This window comes from Lipotes vexillifer, unplaced genomic scaffold (assembly GCF_000442215.2).
Source record: "Lipotes vexillifer unplaced genomic scaffold, Lipotes_vexillifer_v1.1 scaffold666, whole genome shotgun sequence".
NCBI lineage: Eukaryota > Metazoa > Chordata > Mammalia > Artiodactyla > Lipotidae > Lipotes > Lipotes vexillifer.
The window spans coordinates 1,763,260-1,784,641 of NW_006787408.1; the positions used below are offsets into that span (position 1 = coordinate 1,763,260).

The following is a 21,382-nucleotide window of genomic DNA, read 5'->3' on the forward strand; positions in this document are numbered from 1 at the left end:
AAAGAATAAAATACATTTAATAAAACATATGCAAGACCTCTACACTAGAAACTAAAAAACACTGCTGAGAGAAATGACATAAGATCTAAATAAATGGAAAGAAAATAAGTTCATGACGAAAAGACTCAAGAAATATTATGAGAACATCAACTGTTCCTAAATTCACCTAGATTCAATGTAATCCCAATCATAATCCCACCAGGTTTTATTTTTTTTAATGTAAATTGACAAGTTCATTCTAAAATTTATAGGAAAATCAAATCATCTAGACTATTCAGAGTAATATTAAAAAAACAAAGTTGGAGGACTGACGCTACCTGACTTAGAAACTTAGCATAAAACTACAGTAATAAAGATACTGTGGTACTGACAAACAGATCAGTGAAACAGAATAGACAGCCAGAAATAGACCCACACTTACACAGTCATCTGACTTTCAACAAAGGTACAAAACAATGGGTAAAGAAAAGTTGTGTTGTTGCTATTGTTTTTCAAACTGGTGCTGGAATAACTAAATGTTCATAATGAAGAAAGAAAATGAACCTTGACCCCTACTTCAAATCATACACAAAATGTAACTGCAGATATATCACTGACTTAAATGTGAAAGCTTGATGTGAAACCATCAAGCTTGGGCTTCCCTGGTGGCACAGTAGTTAGGAATCTGCCTGCCGGTGCAGAGGACACTGGTTCGAGCCCTGGTCCAGGAAAATCCCACATGCCATAGAGCAGCTGGGCCTGGGTGCCACAACTACTGAGCCTGTGCTCTAGAGCCCTCGAGCCACAACTACTGAAGACCATGTGCCTGGAGCCCGAGCTCCACAGCAGGAGAAGCCACTGCAATGAGAAGCCTGTGCGCCACAACTGGAGGCCTGTGCACAGCAACGAAGACCCAATGCAGCCAAAAATAAATAAATAAAATAAATTTATATTAAAAAAAACAAAAATTAAAACCATCAAGCTTTAAGATGAAAACATTGAGGAGATTCATGACTTGAGGTAGGCAAAAGATTCTTAGGACAAATAAAGCAGTAACTTCATATAAAAGAAAACAATGGATAAATTAGACATCCTCAAAATTAAAAACTTCTGCACATCAAAAGACATTAATAAGAAAATAAAGATGTAAGCCACAAACTGGGACAAAATATTTGTGGAACATATATTTGACAAAGGACTAATATGCAGAATATGTTTTTAGGGGGCAGAGTCAAGATGGCGGTGTGAGAAGACGCCGAGTTAGCGTCTTCTCCCCACTAGGGCACCTGGCAGCCACTGGTGAGGGACCCTGACACCCAAGGAGACGGAAGGACCCCCCAAGTGAACTGGTAGGACGTGGGGGACAGAGCGGGGAGGAGAAGTGGAGGCCAGACAGGATCAGTGCCCCTCAGGCCAGGGAGATCAGGAGAGGTAAGCAGGAGGGACCCTCCGGAGGAGCAGGAGAGGAGCTGAGGGTGACTGCCCAGTACACTTGGGCCCGGGGAGCCTGCTGAGCTCCCAGGCTGGTCCCCTGCCCTCCAAGGCACCCCCCAACCCCTGGCCGCATTGGTCCTGGGGGCATAGGAAGGATGCCAACGGGAGAACAGGTGAGGCAGGTGGGAGGGGCCCTCAGGGACTGGAGGAGCAGGAATTCCCCACCCACTCAAGACCAGGAAGCCTGGTGGGCTCCCAGGTGAGGTCCCCCACCCTCTGAGACCAGGGGAGGGGGGACACACCTGGGCCCCTTCTGTTCCTTGAGCCTAAGCCCCACCCCACCACAGCCCCCAGGGCCTTTTCCAGCTCTGTGGGTCCTAAGCATAGGCCCCATCCACTGCCCAAACCTTGCCCTTGCTTAGGCCCTGCCCTCCACAACCAAGGCCTTTCCCCTTGCCTTTTTTTTTTTCTCTTTTCCCTCCTTTTTTACTATTGTGGTACTGTTTTACCTTCTGGTTGTTGATTCACCTATATTTTAATTTTTATATTCTTTCTAACATATCTGTTAGTTTCCTAGTCTAATTTTATTTTTTACTTTGTTATTGTTTTCTCTCTCTCTCTCTCTCTCTTTTTTTTTGCCACTGCATGCTGCTTGCAGGATCTTGCTTCACGAGCCAGGGGTTGGGCCAAAGCTCCTGCAGTGGGAGGTCTGTGTTGGAACCACTGGACTAACAGAGAACCTCAGATTCCAGGGAATATTCACTGGAGTGAGGTCAAACAGAGGTCCTCATCTCAGCACCAAGACCCAGCTCTACCCAACAGCCACCAAATTCCAGTGTTGGAAGCCTCAGGCCAAATAACCACTAAGACAGGGACACAATCCCACTCAATTAAAAAAAAAAAAATGAGACAGCAAAAAAAATATGTCACAGATGAAGGAGCAAGGTAAAAACCTACAAGACCAAATAAATGAAGAGGAAATAGGCAATCTACCTGAAAAAGAATTCAGAGAGTAAAGATGATCCAGAATCTTGGAAACAGAATGGAAGCATGGATTGAGAAAATACAAAAAATGTTTAACAAAGATCTAAAGAACTAAAGAACAAACCAATAGAGATGAACAACACAATACCTGAAATGAAAAATACACTAGAAAGAATCAATAACAGAATAACTGAGGCAGAAGAATGAATAAGTGAGCTGGAAGACAAAATGGTGGAAATAACTGCTGAGGAGCAGAATAAAGAAAAAAGATGAAAAGAATTGAAGACAATCTGAGAGACCTCTGGGACAATGCTAAACACACCACATTTGAATTATGGGGGTCCCAGAAGAAGAAGAGAAAAAGAAAGGGTCTGAGAAAATATTTGAAGAGATTACAGTAGAAAACTTCCCTAACATGGGAAAGAAAATAGTCACTCAAGTCCAGGAAGCACAGAGAGTCCCATACAGGATAAACTCTAGGAAAAACAAACCAAGACACATATTAATCAAACTAACAAAAATTAAATTCAAAGGAAAAACAAAAAATAACATACAAAGGAGTTCCCATAAGGTTATCAGCCGATTTTTCAGCAGAAACTCTGCAGGCCAGAAGGGAGTTGCAGGATATACTTAAAGTGATGAAAGAGAAAAACCTACAACCAAGATTACTGTATCCAGCAAGGATCTCATTCAGATGCAAGGGAGAAATCAAAAGCTTTTCAAACAAGGAAAAGCTAAGAGAATTCAGCACCACCAAACCAGGCTTACAACAAATGCTAAAGAAACTTGTCTAGGCGGGAAACGCAAGAGAAGAAAAAGACCCACAAAAAAAACCCCCCAAAACAATTAAGAAAATGGTAATAGGAACATACATATCAATAATAAACTTGAATGTAAATGGATTAAATGCCCCAACCAAAAGACAGAGACTGGCTGAACAGATACAAAAATAAGACCCATATATATGCTGTCTACAAAAGACTCATTTCAGACCTAGGGACACATACAGACTGAAAGTGAAGGGATGGAAAATGATATTCCATGCAAATGGAAATCAAAAGAAAGCTGGAGTAGCAATACTCATATCAGACAAAATAAACTTAAAAATAAAGACTGTTACAAGAGACAAGGAGGAACACTACATAATGATCAAAGGATCAATCCAAGAAGAAGATATAACAATTATAAATGTTTATGCACCCAACATAGGAGCACCTCAATACATAAGGCAAATGTTAACAACCATGAAAGGAGAAATTGACAGTAACACAGTAATAGTAGGGAACTTTTAACACGCCACTTACATGAATGGACAGATCATCTGAACAGAAAATAAATAAGGAAACACAAGCTTTAAATGACACAATAGACCAGATAGATTTAATTGATATTTATAAAACATTCCACCGAAGAGTGGCAGAATACCCTTTCTTCTCAAGTGCACATGGAACATTCTCCAGGATAGATCACATCTTGGGTCACAAATCAAGCCTTGGAAAATTTAAGAAAACTGAATTCTTATCAAGCATGTTTTCTGACCACAACGCTATGAGACTGGAAATCAATTACAGGAAGAAAATTTGTATAAAACACAAATACATGGAGGCTAAACATGTGCTACTAAATAACCAAGAGATCCCTGAAGAAATCAAAGAAGAAATAAAAAAAATACCTAGAAACAAATGACAACAAAAACACGATGACCCAAAACCTATGGGATGCAGCAAAAGCAGTTCTAACAGGGAACTTTATAGCAATTCAATCTCACCTCAAGAAACAAGAAAAATCACAAATAAACAATCTAACCCAACAATGAAAACAACTAGAGAAGAAGAACAAAGAAAACGCAAAGTAAGTAGAAGGAAAGAAATCATAGATATCAGAGCAGAAATAAATGAAATAGAAACAAAGAAAACAATAGTAAAGAACAATAAAACTACAAGCTGGTTCTTTGAGAAGATAAACAAAATTGATAAACCCTTAGCCAGATCCATCAAGAAAAAAAGGGAGAGGACACAAATCAATAAAATTAGAAATGAAAAAGGAGAAATCACAACTGACACTGCAGAAATACAAAGGATTATAAGAGACTACTAAAAACAACTATATACCAATAAAATGGACAACCAAGAAGAAATGGACAAATTCTTGGAAAGGTACAATTTTCCAAGATTGAACCAGGAAGCATTAGAAAATATCACAAGTAATGAAACCTATCACAAGTAATGAAATTGAAACCATAATTAAAAATCTTCCAACAAACAAAAGTCCAGGACCAGATGGCTTCACAGGCAAATTCTATCAAACATTTAGAGAAGAGCTAACACCGATCCTTCTCAAACTCTTCCAAAAAATTGCAGAGGGAGAAACACTCCCAAACTCATTCTAAGAAGCCACCATCACCCTGATACCAAAACCAGCAAAAGATATCACAAAAAAAGAAAATTATAGGGGAGGGGCTTCCCTGGTGGCACAGTGGTTAAGAATCTGCCTGCGAATGCAGGGGATGCAGGTTCGAGCTCTGGTCTGGGAAGATCCCACATGCCGTGGAGTGGCTAGGCCCGTGAGCCATGGCCGCTGAGCCTGTGCGTCCGGAGCCTGTGCTCCGCAATGGGAGAGGCCACAACAGTGAGAGAAAAAAAAAAAAAAAAAAAAAAATTATAGACCAATATCACTGATGAACATAGATGCAAAAATCCTGAACAAAATACTAGCAAACAGAATCCAACAACACATTAAAAGAATCATATACTATGATCAACTGGGATTTACCCCAGGTATGCAAGGATTCTTCAATATATGCAAATCAATCAATGTGACACACTACATTAACAAATTAAGGAATAAAAACCATATGATCATCTCAACAGATGCAGAAAAAACTTCTGACAAAATTCAACACTCATTTACAATAAAAACTCTCCAGAAAATGGGCATAGAGGGAACCTACCTCAACATAATAAAGGCCATATATGAGAAAGCCACAGCAAGCATCATACTCAATGGTGAAAAACTGAAAGCATTTCCACAAAGATCAGGAACAAGACAAGGATGACCACTCTTGCCACTCTTATTCAACATAGTTTTGGAAGTCCTAGCCATGGCAATCAGAGAAGAAAAAGAAATAAAAGGAATACAAATGGGAAAAGAAGTAAAACTGTCACTGTTTGCGGATGACATGATACTATACATAGAAAATCCTAAAGATGCCACCAGAAAACTACTAGAACTAAACAATGAATTTGGTAAGGTTGTAGGATACAAAATTAATGCACAGAAATCTCTGGCTTTCCTATACACCAACAATGAAAAATCAGAAAAAGAAATTAAGGAAACAATCCCATTTACCATCGCAACAAAAAGAATATCTGGGAAAAAACTTGCCTGTGGAGGCGAAAGACTTGTACTCAAACTATAAAACACTGATGAATGAAATCAAAGATGACATAAACAGATGGAGAAATATACTATGTTCTAGATTGGAAGAATCAATATTGTGAAAATGATTATACTACCCAAAGCAATCTACAGATTCAATGCAATCCCTATCAAACTACCAATGGCACTCTTCACAGAATTGGAACAAAAAATTTTACAATTCATATGGAAACACAAAAGACCCTGAATAACCAAAGCAATCGTGAGAAAGAAAAACGGAGTTGGAAAAATCAGGCTCCCCAACTTCAAACTATACCACAAAGCTACAGTAATCAAGACAGTATGGTACTGGCACAAAAATAGAAATATAGACCAATGGACAGGATAGAAAGCCCAGAGATAAACCCATGCACATATGGTCACCTAATTTATGACAAAGGAGGCAAGAACGTACAATGGAGAAAAGACAGCTTCTTCAATACGTGGTGCTAGGAAAACTGGATAGCTACATGTAAAGAATGAAATTAGAACACTTCTTAACACCATACACAAAAATAAACTCCAAATGGATTAAAGACCTAAATGCAAGACCAGACACTGTAAAACTCTTAGAGGAAAACATAGGAAATACACTTTCTGACATAAACCACAGCAAGATCTTTTTTGACCCACCTCCTAGAGTTACAGAAATAAAAACAAAAATAAACAAATGGGACTTAATTAAACTTAAAAGCTTTTGCACAGCAAGGGAAACCATAAACAAGACAAAAAGACAACCCTCAGAATGGGAGAAAATATTTGCAAATGAAACAACAGACAAAGGATTAATCTCCAAAATATACAAACAGCTCATGAAGCTCGATATCAAAAAAACAAACAATCCAATTAAAAATGGGCAGAAGACCTAAATAGACATTTCACCAAGGAAGACATACAGATGGCCAAGAGGCACATGAAAAGATGGGTCAACATCACTAATTATCAGAGAAATGCAAATCAAAACTAGAATGAGGTATCACCTCATGCCAGTCAGAATGGCTATGATCAAGAAATCGAGAAACAATAAATGTTGGAAAGGGTGTGGTGAAAAGGGAACCCTCCTGCACTGTTAGTAGGAATGTAAATTGATACAACCACTATGGAAAACAGTACGGAAGTTCCTTAAAAAACTAAAAATAGAATTACCATATGATCCAGCAATCCCATTACTGGGCATATACCCTGAGAAAACCATAATTCAAAAAGAGACATGTACCCCAGTGTTCATTGCAGCACTATTTACAATAGCCAGGACATGGAACCAAGCTAAATGTCTGTTGACAGATGAATGGATAAAGAAGGTGTGGCACATTTACACAATGGAATATTACTCAGCCATAAAAAGAAACAAAATTGAGTTATTTTTAGTGAGGTGGATGGACCTAGAGTCTGTCACACAGAGTGAAGTAAGTCAGAAAAACAAATACAGTATTCTAACGCATATATATGGAATCTAAAAACAAAAAATGGTACTGATGAACCTAGTTGCAGGGCAGGAATAAAGATGTACACATAGAGAATGGACTTGAGGACATGGGGTGGGAGGGGGAAACTGGGGTGAAGTGTGAGTAGCATCAATATATATACACTACCGAATGTAAAATAGCTAGCAGGAAGCAGCAGCATAGCACAGGGAGATCAGCTCAGTGCTTTGCAATGAGGGGTGGGAAAGGGAGGTTGGGTGGGAGGCTCAAGAGGAAGGGAATACGGGACACATGTATGCATATGGCTGATTCACTTTGGTGTACAACAGAAGCTAACACAGTATTGTGAAGCAATTATACTCCAATAAAGATCTATTAAAAAAGAAAAAGCATATGTTTTTAACATTCCCACAACTCAATAATAAAAAAGGTAAACAACTCAATTAGAAAATGGCTAAATGACATGAACAGACAGTTCACAAAAGAAGCTACACAAATGGCTAATAAGCACATGACAAAGGGCTCACTGTCACCAGGGAAATGCAAATTAAAACCACAAAGAGATACTACCACATACACACATATACTAGAATGGCTAAAATTAAAAAGACTAACATCAAATGATGGCAAAGAGAACTCTTAGCATTGTTGGTGAAGTGTAAAATGGTACAACTACACTGGAGTGTAGTCTAGAAGTTTCTAAGAAAACTAAACACTCACCTGATTTATAACCCAGCAAATCCTCTCCTAAGTAATTTTCCAAGATAAATGAAAAATAATGTCAACAACAACAAAAAATTATACAAGAATGTTCATAGCAGCTTTACTCATAATAACCAAAAACTGGAATAACCAAAAAACTGGAAATAGGCAAGCTTCCTTCAATAAGGAGAATAAACTATGGTACAGTCATATAATGGCATATTATTCAGCAATAAAAATACTTATCCATGTTACAACATGAATTAAAAATCTCTAAACATGTCGAAAGAAGCTTTATACAAAAGAGTACACTGTGTGATATCATTTACATGAAGTTCAAGGAGAGGCAAACTAATCTGGCTGAAGAAATGAGAACATATGGTTAGTGCTGAGAGGCTAGGCAGGGATTTTCTAGGAAGAGGTACAAGGGAACGTTCTAGGATGATGGCAATGTTTTTTATCTTGATAGAGGTTTGGGTTACACAGACGTAGGTATTTATTTGCCAAAATTCAGCTCTTGAACACTTATAATTAAAATGTATATGAATTTTACTTCAAAAGAAAATAAAATTAGGAATTATTGAGTTCTAGTTAATGATATACATGCCAAAGTATTAGCTGACAGTGTGTTGATGTCTGCAATTTTCTTTAAAATATATATAAAGAAAGAGATGGACTCATGGACAAATAGATGGGTAGATAAGTGGAAAAACAGGCCTAGTAAAATGTAAATGATAAAATCTGGATGTGGGTATACAGGAATTCACTGCAAAAATTTTTTTTCAACTTTTCTCTATGTTAAATTTTTTCACAATAAAATGTTGGGAGAAAAACAGATACGACTGCTTTTGATGTTAACAGAATATTATTTTTTACTTCCTTTTTTTATTTTCTAAGTTTTCTATAATGTGCTGTAGTCTTTACAATCTTAAACATTTTTAAAAGAAATTAAAATTGTATTTCTTAAAATAATCAAATATAAATTATTTTTAAAACAAGTTAAAAATCTTACTTTAGATTCAATGAAAATTAAAATATCCACTATTTTTAAACTCACTGTCATTTAATTCACTAAAAGCCTTAAAATATTTAGTTATGTAGGAAGTCATGGTTTTTGAACTAATTAAAATTTTTCAACTAATCAAATGTGGTATCAAAGTTTTCTCCTTTAATGTCTAATATTAAACTTTCCCTTGTACTCAACCTTCCCCCTGTGTTAATTAATGTATGCTCAATAAAAGTACATCATTTCTTAAACTCTATAATAACTAAGCAGGGCAACATTTCTTAAGAAACCTGAGAGTTGGCTGTTTACTAAAGAGCTTTATCTTTAGATAAGCACAAGCTTTAAGCCAGGTGCTAGTCATTTGTGTCTTGTTAATTTCCAAAACAAACAGAGGACAGTGCCATGCTATTTCCATTACACCCACTTCACCATTAGAACCAGGGTTTATGAGCTTGACATTGCTCCAGGAATAATGGTTTCATTCCTCACTGAAATAAAATAATGTGCCACATAAGTCGGCAATGTGGAACTTCTGAAAAATGTTGTCATGTTAAACATGGTCATATTTTTAAAGTCTCCATTATACCAAAACAAAGGCCATTTGCTGTAGAGAACTCACTCTGGGCAAAGAAAACTCTCACATGGGCCTCAGACTTACCTCATCGCTATGTCATATGATTCCGGGTGAATACAAGTTTGGTCCAAAGGATTTGGCTTTAGTACAGCATTCACTGCAGTTTTGCTCTTCTTCTTGCTTTGCTTCTCATTTGTGACTTCAACACCTGCTGAAGATGCCAGAGCAACTCCCTGCATTTCGCCTGCAGATTCAGTTTGCTGACTACTGTAACCATTCAAAACAACATGTGGGCGGTGGGGGGGAGGGAGGGTTAGGGGGTGGGCAGAAAAGAGTCTTTAATTAAAAATGTGCTTATTTCTCTGCCATACAAATATACACAAACAGCAACCAGATTCTGACCATCACTTCACAGAAATTACCACTTAGCTTAAACACTGTTAATAGGGTTTTCTGTTACTTAAAGCCAAAAACATTCTTAAGTGATTCTGCTTGTATAACTGGCATTCTAGGAGAGAACAGAGAGAAATGGAGGAAAATTAATTAAATAAGGAGAAGGAGAAGGTGATTTCTCAGAGCTGAAGAAAAAGCTCCCCAAAGGAATCTACTGAGTATAAAATAGAATGAATGGGAAAAGAATGAAAAAGACATATTGACATATCATGGGGAAACTTTAGAATATAATTTTTAAAATGAAGAGAGAAAAATAAAACAGATTATTGAAAGGAACTAGAATCAGACTGGCATCAGTTTTCTTACTGACAAACATCAGATGCCAGAACACAGTGGAATAATATTTTAAAAGTCTGAGACAAAATGATTTTGAATCTAGAATCCTATACCTAGCCAAAGTAGCATTCAAATTAAAATCATTTTCAGACATGTAAGGACTGAAGTACAACCCATATAATATACCCTCTCTGAAAAGAGTTTCTTAAGTATATACTCCAGCAAAAACAATGAATTCACGAAAAATGATAATGTGGGCTACAAGAAACAGTAATGAGCACAGAAACCCAAAAAAAATTATTAGGTTAAATAACTGCTCATGAATAATGTAGAAAATATATTAAAAGGACACAGTCTGAAACTAAAATCGCAGATCATCTCACCATAGCACATAGTGTGGAAGGGAGGATGATTGGTAAAGAGACCTAAGGTTCTAGTCTTCTCCAGGAGGAGGACAGAGAAACCTATTAACTCCAGAGACCAATCCAAATCAAATTTAAAGATAATCACCAGAAGAATAAAAGTAAGATATACAAACTGAAATCACTAAGAGGAGATAAAGATGAGTAAGGAAGACAAGAAGAGAAACAGGGAGAAAACGTGTTAACTGATAAATCCAAAAAACAGCATGAAAGGAAAAGAAACAGAAGGCATGAAGAGAAAATATATAATAAGATGGAAGATCAAGTCCAAACACATCAATAAATATAATAAATGTGAATGTATTAGTAAGACTGAGCAAACCTAGAAAATCCATTTGTTTATAAGAGTCATAAAAAATTGAATGTCATAGAAAGTTTGAAAATAATACATACCAAGCATATTCTGAAAAGGTAGATATAGCAACAATGCCAGCAAACAAAACAGATTTCAAAGTAAAAAACATTCAATGAGATAGCAAGAGTCATTCTGAATAAAAGTATGACCTATCAAGGAGATATAATAGTCATGAATCTTCAGGTCCTTCGTTACCAGTTGAAAAAATTTAAGGCTTTAAAACAACCCAAATGTTCATCAACAGGGCACTGATTAGATTAAATTATAGCCCATCTATAAATTAAATACTATGCAGGCATTATATATAAATGATAATTTATATATAATGATATAAATCAATATGTAATATTTGGAAAGAGATCCAAGATATATAACTGAAACTAATAAAACAAGTTTCAAATACTGGTATAGCATGATTCCTTCTGTATGCACTTAAAAATAACAAATACGTTATTAATTTACATAAATTTATTTTCAGGAAGCAATATATAAGAAACTATTTTGAAGTGACAAGTTGAGGTACCCTTTTCATTTTATTCTTTTTTATATTGTTTGAATTTTCTAACCAAGTGTTCAAAAAACATAAAGTAAGAAACCCAATTTTTTTTGCTTCTGGGTTTGGTGGTCTACTTAGAAAGAACTTCCACTACTCCAGCGGTCTGCAAAATTTACCCATGTTTTTTTCTGGTAATTTTACAGTTTTACTTTTTCCATTTAAGTGTATGATCCATCTGGAATTTATCTGGGTATAAGGTATGGGGTAGGACTGTAGTTTCTCCCACACATACAAAATTCCAGTTGTCATAATGCCACTTACTGGATAATTAATCAATTTTTCCAACTATTTGAAATATCACCTTTATCATAAACTAAATTCCCTCTGGGTTTGATATATTTCAGACTCTATTCTGTTCTACCTGTTTCTACATCAAAACCAAACTGCTTAATTACTATGGCTTTATAATATATTCTACTATCCAGTGGGGCTGGTTTTTCCTTAGTCTTTTCCAGGAAAAAAAAAAAATTATTATTATAACTTTGTCAAAAGAAAAAAATACACATGAATGAATCAGGTAGTCCCAAAGAAGCAAATAAATAAAAGCCATTCTTTCATGATTACAAAATGCTAAGAAGCTTACCAAGTTTCTTTGCATTTGTGCTACCAGGATTAGAAAGCAAGGATTTAGCTCTTAATCAACACATCCGATAATTAATGCTTTGGCCAGTTTTCAGTGAGGAAGGAGTGGGGAAACCCAACTATGCTTAGGGTAAAAGCTGTCAGTATGAAGTGGTCATTGAGAAGTCCTCTTTGTTACCTCATCTTATACCAGTCCTTCCTACTTTTGGTGCCCCAATTACACTGGCCTTAGTTTCATTTCCTGAATACACCAAAGTTGGTCCTGCCTTAGGATGTTGCACATGTACTGTTTAATCTGCTTGGAATGCCCTCCTTCTGATCCCTGCGTGACTGGCTCCTTCATTTCATTGAAAACTCAGCTCAAATAACTTTTCAATGAATAACTCATATAAAGCAGTTTATTGCTCCCCTAAGGCAGTATCATATTTCTTTGTTTTAATTTTTATAACACTTATTACATCTGAAACTATTTATTTTTACTAGTTTATTTATTGTCTGTCTCATACATTAAAATTTAACTTCATGAGGCCAGGGAATTTGTTGATTTGCTCACTGCTGTATTCCCAGTGCCTAGCAAAGATTAGACAGTTGACACATACTGAATGAAGGAATGAACAAATAGACAGTTAGGATTTATGCCAGTGAGAAGGATGGGTAACAGAAAGAGAGGAGGTTTTTAATAGAACAGACAGCGTACACTTCAATAATGACCTGCAAAATGTTCGAATATAATCCTGGTTGACTCTGATGAAACCAGCACACTGTTGGAAAGATTTTGGACCAAGCCCTTTCACTTTCTTCAGCTGTTCTCGGTTGATGAATGGCCCATTTTTCTCACGCCATTCAATAATATTTTTGGCTCGGTTGGCATTGAGTCCAGCAATATGCCTAAAAAAGTAAACAAAATTTGTTATGTGGCCAATGTAATTGTTCTAAGAGTACTGAAAGAAAAATCTCATCTGAAAAGACAATGATATAAAACATTTGCATCATAAAAGCAACTATAATTACATCTTGTCATGTCTCTACACTATTCACATTCCTTGTGTTTCTGAATCAAGTAATAATTCTGCCTATTCCTGGTTAGCTTACAAAGTGAGTTAGCAGTAGAAGTTACAATAGCTACAGCTGCATTGTACTATTCTATTTTTTTGATCAGCCTGTTCTCATTAGTAAAGACTTGAACTATAGAAAGGTTCTTATTCATGATATAAAAACTCTATCATTACATAGTTGGCTTGGTGTTAATTAGAGAATCTTAATTTTATTACACAATTCCATATATGGTATTATGGAATGTTTGTCTCTGTGGTAGAGAAGCAACACCTAACAATGCAAGGGATATTTTCTGCTATTCCAATTTCAAAGCAGAAAGATCCATATTTTTTCCAGAGGTCCAGAATTTCATGCTGCATCAGCAGAATTGTACAATAAATGCAAGACGAGGAACAAAAAATCAGCTCTTCTACAGCCACAGGGGGAAAAAAAAAGAATGTATAAGACATGATTACAGTACAATGAAGATTTTGAGATGTGACTTGTGGAATCAAGGTAAAAATATGGTAACCATACCTTGAACCATCAGGATTTATCTTTTGGTGACTGCCAGCTTTGACAGATGTAAGCAAGAGACTGAACTAGTGAAAAATACTCTCCTGTGGTGGGAAACAGCTCTTTTCCATGTTAACCTAATTTAAATTCTATTAGCAACATTAATGCACTCGATAGTCACCATATGTTCTTCACGTTAGATTTCCAGTATTAAAAATAACATGAATTGTTATAACTCTTTTCTTAAATGATGCCTTCCGCTCTGACTGATTACCTAAAGCAGTGTATGAACTCATAGATTTTTCTATACTTGACAACTTTATACACGTGTCCCCTTGCTCTAGCTGAGTTTGAACTGGATAGCAAGTAAAACTCAAGGTTCTGTGATCTTCAGCCACAGACTTCTTGTCTCACCTTAACAAAACTTCTGAACAGATGTTAATATCCACTCCCACAAAGCTGACACATTCTTCTACAACACTATCCAGTGTGGCCTTGAGTAGAGTCTGAGACACATCGTGCTGAAAAGACAAAGATCAAATATGAATCAAAAGTAAAGAACATGCAAAACACCACATTTAAAAAAAGACAGACAAGATGAAAAGGCAGAGGGCTATGTACCAGATGAAGGAACAAGATAAAAAACCCCAGAAAAACAACTAAATGAAGTGGAGATAGGAAACCTTCCAAAAAAAGAATTCAGAATAATAATAACGAAGATGATTCAGGACCTCGGAAAAAGAATGGAGGCAAAGATCGAGAAGATGCAAGACATGTTTAAGAAAGACCTACAAGAATTAAACAAACAAACAGAGATGAACAATACAGTAACTGAAATGAAAACTACACTAGAAGGAATCAATAGCAGAATAACTGAGGCAGAACGGATAAGTGACCTGGAAGACAGAATGGTGGAATTCACTGCTGTGGAACAGAATAAACAAAAAAGAAGGAAAAGAAATGAAGACAGCCTAAGACACCTCTGGGACAACATTAAACGCAACAACATTCGCATTATAGGGGTCCCAGAAGAAGAGAGAAAGGACCAGAGAAAATATTTGAAGAGATTATAGTCGAAAACTTTCCTAACGTGGGAAAGGAAAGAGCCACCTAAGTCCAGGAAGCACAGAGAGTCCCATACAGGATAAACCCAAGGAGAAACACGCTGAGACACATAGTAATCAAATTGGCAAAAATTAAAGACAAAGAAAAATTATTGAAAGCAGCAAGGGAAAAATGACAAATAACATACAAGGGAACTCCCATAAGGTTAACAGCTGATTTTTCAGCAGAAACTCTACAAGCCAGAAGGGAGTGGCATGATATACTTAAAGTGATGAAAGGGAAGAACCTACAACCAAGATTACTCTACCTGGCAAGCATCTCATTCAGATTCGATGGAGAAATCAAAAGCTTTACAGACAAGCAAAAGCTAAGAGAATTCAGCACCACCAAACCAGCCCTACAACAAATGATAAAGGAACTTCTCTAAGTGGGAAACACAAGAGAAGAAAAGGACCTATGAAACCAAACCCAAAACAATTAAAAAAATGGTCATAGGAACATACATATCGATAATCACCTTAAACGTGAATGGATTAAAGGCTCCAACCAAAAGACAGGCTTGCTGAATTGATACAAAAACAAGACCCATCTATATGCTATCTGCAAGAGACCCACTTCAGATCTAGGGACACACAGAGACTGAAAGTGAGGGGATGGAGAAAGATATTCCATGCAAATGGAAATCAAAAGAAAGCTGGAGTAGCAATACTCATATCAGATAAAATAGACTTTAAAATAAAGAATGTTATAAGAGACAAAAAGGACACTACATAATAATCAAGGGATCAATCCAAGAAGAAGATATAACAATTGTAAATATTTTTGCACCCAACATAAGGCAACTGCAACTGCTAACAGCTATAAAAGAGGAAATCGACAGTAACACAATAATAGTGGGGGATTTTAACACGTCACTTACACATATGGACAGATCATCCAAAATGAAAACAAATAAGGAAACAGAAGCTGTAAATGACACAAAAGACCAGACAGATTTAACTGCTATTTATAGGACATTCCATCCAAAAGCAGCAGATTCACTTTCTTCTCAAGTGTGCACGGAACATTCTCCAAGAGAGATCACATCTCGGGTCACAAATCAAGCCTCAGTAAATTTAAGAAAATTGAAATCATATCAAGCATCTTTTCTGACCACAATGCTATGAGATTAGAAATCAATTAAAGGGAAAGAAACGTAAAAAACACAAACACATGGAGGCTAAACAATACGTTACTAAATAACCAAGAAATCACTGAAAAAATCAAGGGGAAACCAAAAAATATCTAGAGACAAATGACAATGAAAACATGACGACCCAAAACCTATGGGATGCAGCAAAAGCAGTTCTAAGAGGGAAGTTTGTAGCTATACAAGCCTACCTCAAGAAACAAGAAAAACCTCAAATAAACAATCTAACCTTACACCTAAAGGAACTAGAGAAAGAAGAACAAACAAAACCCAAAGTTAGCAGAAGGAAAGAAATCATAAAGATCAGATCAGAAATAAATGAAATAGAAACAAAGAAAACAATAGCAAAGATCAATAAAACTAAAAGCTGGTTTTCTGAGAAGATAAACAAAATTGATAAACCATTAGCCAAACTCATCAAGAAAAAGAGGGAGAGGACTCAAATCAATAAAATTAGAAATGAAAAAGGAGAAGCTACAACAGACACCGCAGAAACACAAAGCATCCTAAGAGACTACTACAAGCAACTCTATGCCAATAAAATGGACAACCTGGAAGAAATGGACAAATTCTTAGAAAGGTATAACCTTCCAAGACTGAACCAGAAAGAAATAGAAAATATGAACAGACCAATCACAAGTAATGAAATTGAAACTGTGATTAAAAATCTTCCAACAAACAGAAGTCTGGGACCAGATGGCTTCACAGGTGAATTCTATCAAACATTGAGAGAAGAGTTAACACCTATCCTTCTCAAAATCTTCCAAAAAATTGTGGAGGAAGGAACACTCCCAAACTCATCCTATGAGGCCACCATCACCCTGATACCAAAACCAGACACAGATACTACAAAAAAAGGAAATGACAGACCAATATCACTGATGAATATAGACGCAAAAATCCTCAACAAAATACTAGCAAACAGAATCCAACACTTTAAAAGGATCATACACCATGATCAAGTGGGATTTATCCCAGGGATGCAAGGATTCTTCTATATACACAAATGAATCAATGTGATAAACCATATTAACAAACTGAAGAATAAAAACCATATGATCATCTCAATAGATGCAGAAAAAGCTTTTGACAAAATTCAACACCCATTTATGATAAAAATTCTCCAGAAAGTGGGCATAGAGGGAACCTACCTCAACATAGTAAAGTCCATATACGACAAACCCACAGCAAACATCATTCTCAGTGGTGAAAAACTGAAAGCATTTCCTCTAAGATCAGGAACAAGACAAGGATGTCCACCCTCACCAATATTATTCAACATAGTTTTGGAAGTCCTAGCCATGGCAATCAGAGTAGAAAAAGAAATAAAAGGAATCCAAATTGGAAAAGAAGTAAAACTGTCACTGTTTGCAGATGACATGATACTATACATAGAGAATCCTGAAGATGCCACCAGAAAACTACTAGAGCTAATCAATGAATTTGGCAAAGTTGCAGGACACAAAATTAATGCACAGAATTAATGCAGTCCTATACACTAATGATGAAAAATCTGAAAGAGAAATTAAGGAAACACTCCCATTTACCACTGCTACAAAATGAATAAAATACCTAGGAACAAACCTACCTAGGGAGACAAAAGACCTGTATGCAGAAAACTATAAGACACTGATGAAAGAAATTAAAGGTGATACCAACAGATGGAGAGATATACCATGTTCCTGGATTGGAAGAATCAATATTGTGAAAATGACTGTACTACCCAAAGCAATCTACAGATTCAATGCGATCCCTATCAAATTACCAATGGCATCTTTCACGGAACTAGAACAAATAATCTTAAAATTTGTATGGAGACACGAAAGACCCCAAATAGCCAAAGCAGTCTTGAGGGAAAAAAACGGAGCTGGAGGAATCAGACTCCCTGACTTCAGACTATACTACAAAGCTACAGTAATCAAGACAATATGGTACTGGCACAAAAACAGAAACACAGATCAATGGAACAAGATAGAAAGCCCAGAGATAAACCCACACACCTATGGTCAACTAATTTATGACAAAGGAGGCAAGGATATACAATGGAGAAAAGACAGTCTCTTCAATAAGTGGTGCTGGGAATACTGGACAGCTACATGTAAAAGAATGGAATTACAACACTCCCTAACACCATACAGAAAAATAAACACAAAATGGATTAGAGACCTAAATGTAAGGCCAGATACTATAAAACTCTTAGAGGAAAACATAGGAAGAACACTCTTTGACAAAAATCACAGCAAGATCTTTTTTGATCCACCTCCTAAAGTAATGGAAATAAAAACAAAAATAAACAAATGGGACTTAATGAAACTTCAAAGCTTTTGCACAGCAAAGGAAACCATAAACAAGATGAAAAGACAACCCTCAGAATGGGAGAAAATATTTGCAAACGAATCAACGGACAAAGGATTAATCTCCAAAATATATAAACAGCTCATGCAGCTCAATATTAAAGAAACCAACAACCCAATCCAAAAATGGGCAGAAGACCTAAATAGACATTTCCCCAAAGAAGACATACAGATGGCCAAGAAGCACATGAAAAGCTGCTCAACATCACTAATCATTAGAGAAATGCAAATCAAAACTACAATGAGGTATCACCGCACACCAGTTAGAATGGGCATCAACAGAAAATCTACAAACAACAAATGCTGGAAAGGGTGGAGAAAAGGGAACCCTCTTGCACTGTTGGTGGGAATGTAAATAGAATTACCATATGATCCAGCAATCCCACTAATCCAAAAAGACACATGCACCCCTATGCTCACTGCAGCACTATTTACAATATCCAGGACACGGAAGCAACTTAAATGCCCATCGACAGACGAATGGATAAAGAAGATGTGGTACATGTATACAATGGAATATTACTCAGCCATAAAAAGGAACAAAAGTGGGTCATTTGTTGAGATGTGGATGGATCTAGGGACTGTCATACAGAGTGAAGTAAGTCAGAAAGAGAAAAACAAATATTTTATATTAATGCATATATGTGGAACCTAGAAAAATGGTACAGATGAACCGGTTTGCAGGGCAGAAGTTGAGACACAGATGTAGAGAACAAATGTATGGACACCAAGGGGGGAAAGCGGTGGGGGGTGGTGGGGAGGGTGGTATGATGAATTTGGAGATTGGGATTGACATGTATGCACTGATGTGTATAAAACTGATGACTAATAAGGAACTGCTGTATAAAAAAATAAATTAAATTAAAAAAAACAAATCAAAGTTATGTTACACTGCAAAAAAAAAAAAAAGTAAAGAACATACAGTTCTTGAACTAGTCCCTTTGCGTATACTACTGGTAGCAGGCTGAGACACAGCAAAGTAAATTTCTTCATTTCTTTTAGACACATTGTTAGTCAATGTAATTGAGCTGAACTTAAGGAATCTGTTCTTACTCTCTAAATTACTTATGCACTTGACTCAAATATAACAGCACCAGTATTTTTCCGTTTTGTGAAATTCTGCCAGAGCAGGGGTTCTCAAACTTTAGCTTGCCATCAAAATCACCTTCAGGGTTTGTTGAAACACAGGTTGCTAGGCCCCACATCCAGAGTCTTTGATTCAGTAAGTCTAAGGTGGGGCCTGAGAATTTGCATTCTAAGAAGCTCCCCAGTAATGTTGTTGCTGTTGGTTCTGGGAGCACACTTTGAGCCATACTGGTCACTATCATTCACGCACTGCCTTGTAGTCTTATCTTGACTTGCCTATGTATTCTGTCCCTTAGTTCTTCTTAACAGGAGAGAGTGAATTATAATAGGAAGCAGAACACGAATACTCAGTAAATTTGACAGTAAACCAAACTCTCATATTTCATGAAACTGAAGATACTACTGCTTATAAGAAGCACCATTATTTTATATACCACTAAGAAAGAAGATATACCACCAATTAAACCATGACACAATGCTTTCTTGTTACTCATAATTTTTGTTTTATAAATATTAAAAGAACTCTTTTAGACTTACTTAGAGAGTTTTAAAATCATATATCATGCATAGACAAAAAGGAAAATATAAGCAATTTAATCTGATTAAGGTATTCCTAAAATTTCTTCACATTAAACATTCAACTTTTCTGTATCACTTTTTAAAGTCAGAGTCATAGATGTCCAAATTCTTCCACCCATTTTATCTTTTATGCTGCTGAGCACCTAGATAATGCAGCATTTCTTAAAAGAGTAATACTCTATAGTTTCTGAGATTTTCTTTCAAGCTGTCAGACGTTCATTCTGTAGTCCTACCTTAATCTCAACACAAGAGATTTTAGACAGCAACAAAACTCCTACTTTTCCTTAAAGGTCCTTAAATGTTTCATTGTTCAATAGTTTATTGACTAGAACAGTGAAGAGTCTGCAGTTCAGCCAAGTCTCCAGGATTCACAATCAAATTCACGAAGATGCTACACCATGATTTGCCACAGGGCCAACAGCAACCAGAGGACATCATTAATTGGAAGATGCATCCTACTATCAGAGTGTTAAAATGTGAGAAAATATGCATCTTAGAATTGATGAAATGCAGTATCTGAATACTTGTTCGTTAATTGAAGCCAGATTACCACAGTGAATGGTTCAAAACACTTGATGTTATTCACAATTCTAAAATTAAAGATCCTCTGTTAATGTTCCCAGACATGAAACTGTAGTTCAGCATTCTTCTCCTCTCCATATGTCTTAAGGAATCAAGGATAGGTTTGATAACCTTAAATTCTTAGGAAGACAATATAGTAAACAGACTCTCTAGGTATTGTGATTACATTATTATCATTTAATAACAGCTGAAGTTTTTGATCTGCCAGACTGTTTTTGTTTTTCAGAGATAACCTAGTTGGTAACTACTCAGACCACAGCTTAAAAATATAGACACAATTATAAAAATCGAATAAGCAAATATAATCATGAAAAATATCATAAAGTAAAACCCAAGACGTCACTAAGAACCTGATTATTTATGAGCCACAGCTTTTAAGAAGCTGGATAGTCTTTTCTGTGTCTAAGTAGATGAGAATCAGCAAAATGAGAAGGGAACTTTACAAAATGAGAGGGTAGAAGATGGGTGACAATATAGAGGCGAGTACAATGAAAGTAACAAGAAAAAATATTTGAGGAAAGAGACATAACTTTAACCAAATAGGAAAAACTAAGAGTAATAGTTAGGGGTCGCTAGAATAAATGCAAACAACTCCACATACTTCCAAACACACCAGATGCTTAGGATATCTAAATGAGTAGCAGTCCCTATAGCAGACAATCTTGGTTGCCTATCCTACCTCTAGTCTCCAACCCCCTTTTCCTCCTTCCAAACAAAAGCCTGATTGTGTTTCATGCATCCACTCAACCTCTGTAAGGCCATATGCTTTAGGGAAGCTGGCCCTATTTCCAGCAGATGATAATGACTGGTTA

The 21,382-nt window shown here is 36.3% G+C and overlaps 1 protein-coding gene across 1 annotated transcript in view; it reads right to left on the bottom strand.

Moving 5' to 3' along the window:
- Nucleotides 1–21,382, bottom strand: part of SRBD1 (S1 RNA binding domain 1) — a 243,634-nt gene that overhangs the window by 20,321 nt on the left and 201,931 nt on the right. Inside the window, exons 17-19 of the mRNA XM_007459965.1 lie at nucleotides 14,130–14,236; nucleotides 12,876–13,052; nucleotides 9,605–9,784 (exon numbers count right to left, since the gene is read on the bottom strand). Coding sequence (XP_007460027.1) covers nucleotides 9,605–9,784; nucleotides 12,876–13,052; nucleotides 14,130–14,236 — 464 coding nt within the window. The remainder of the gene's footprint in view (nucleotides 1–9,604; nucleotides 9,785–12,875; nucleotides 13,053–14,129; nucleotides 14,237–21,382) is intronic.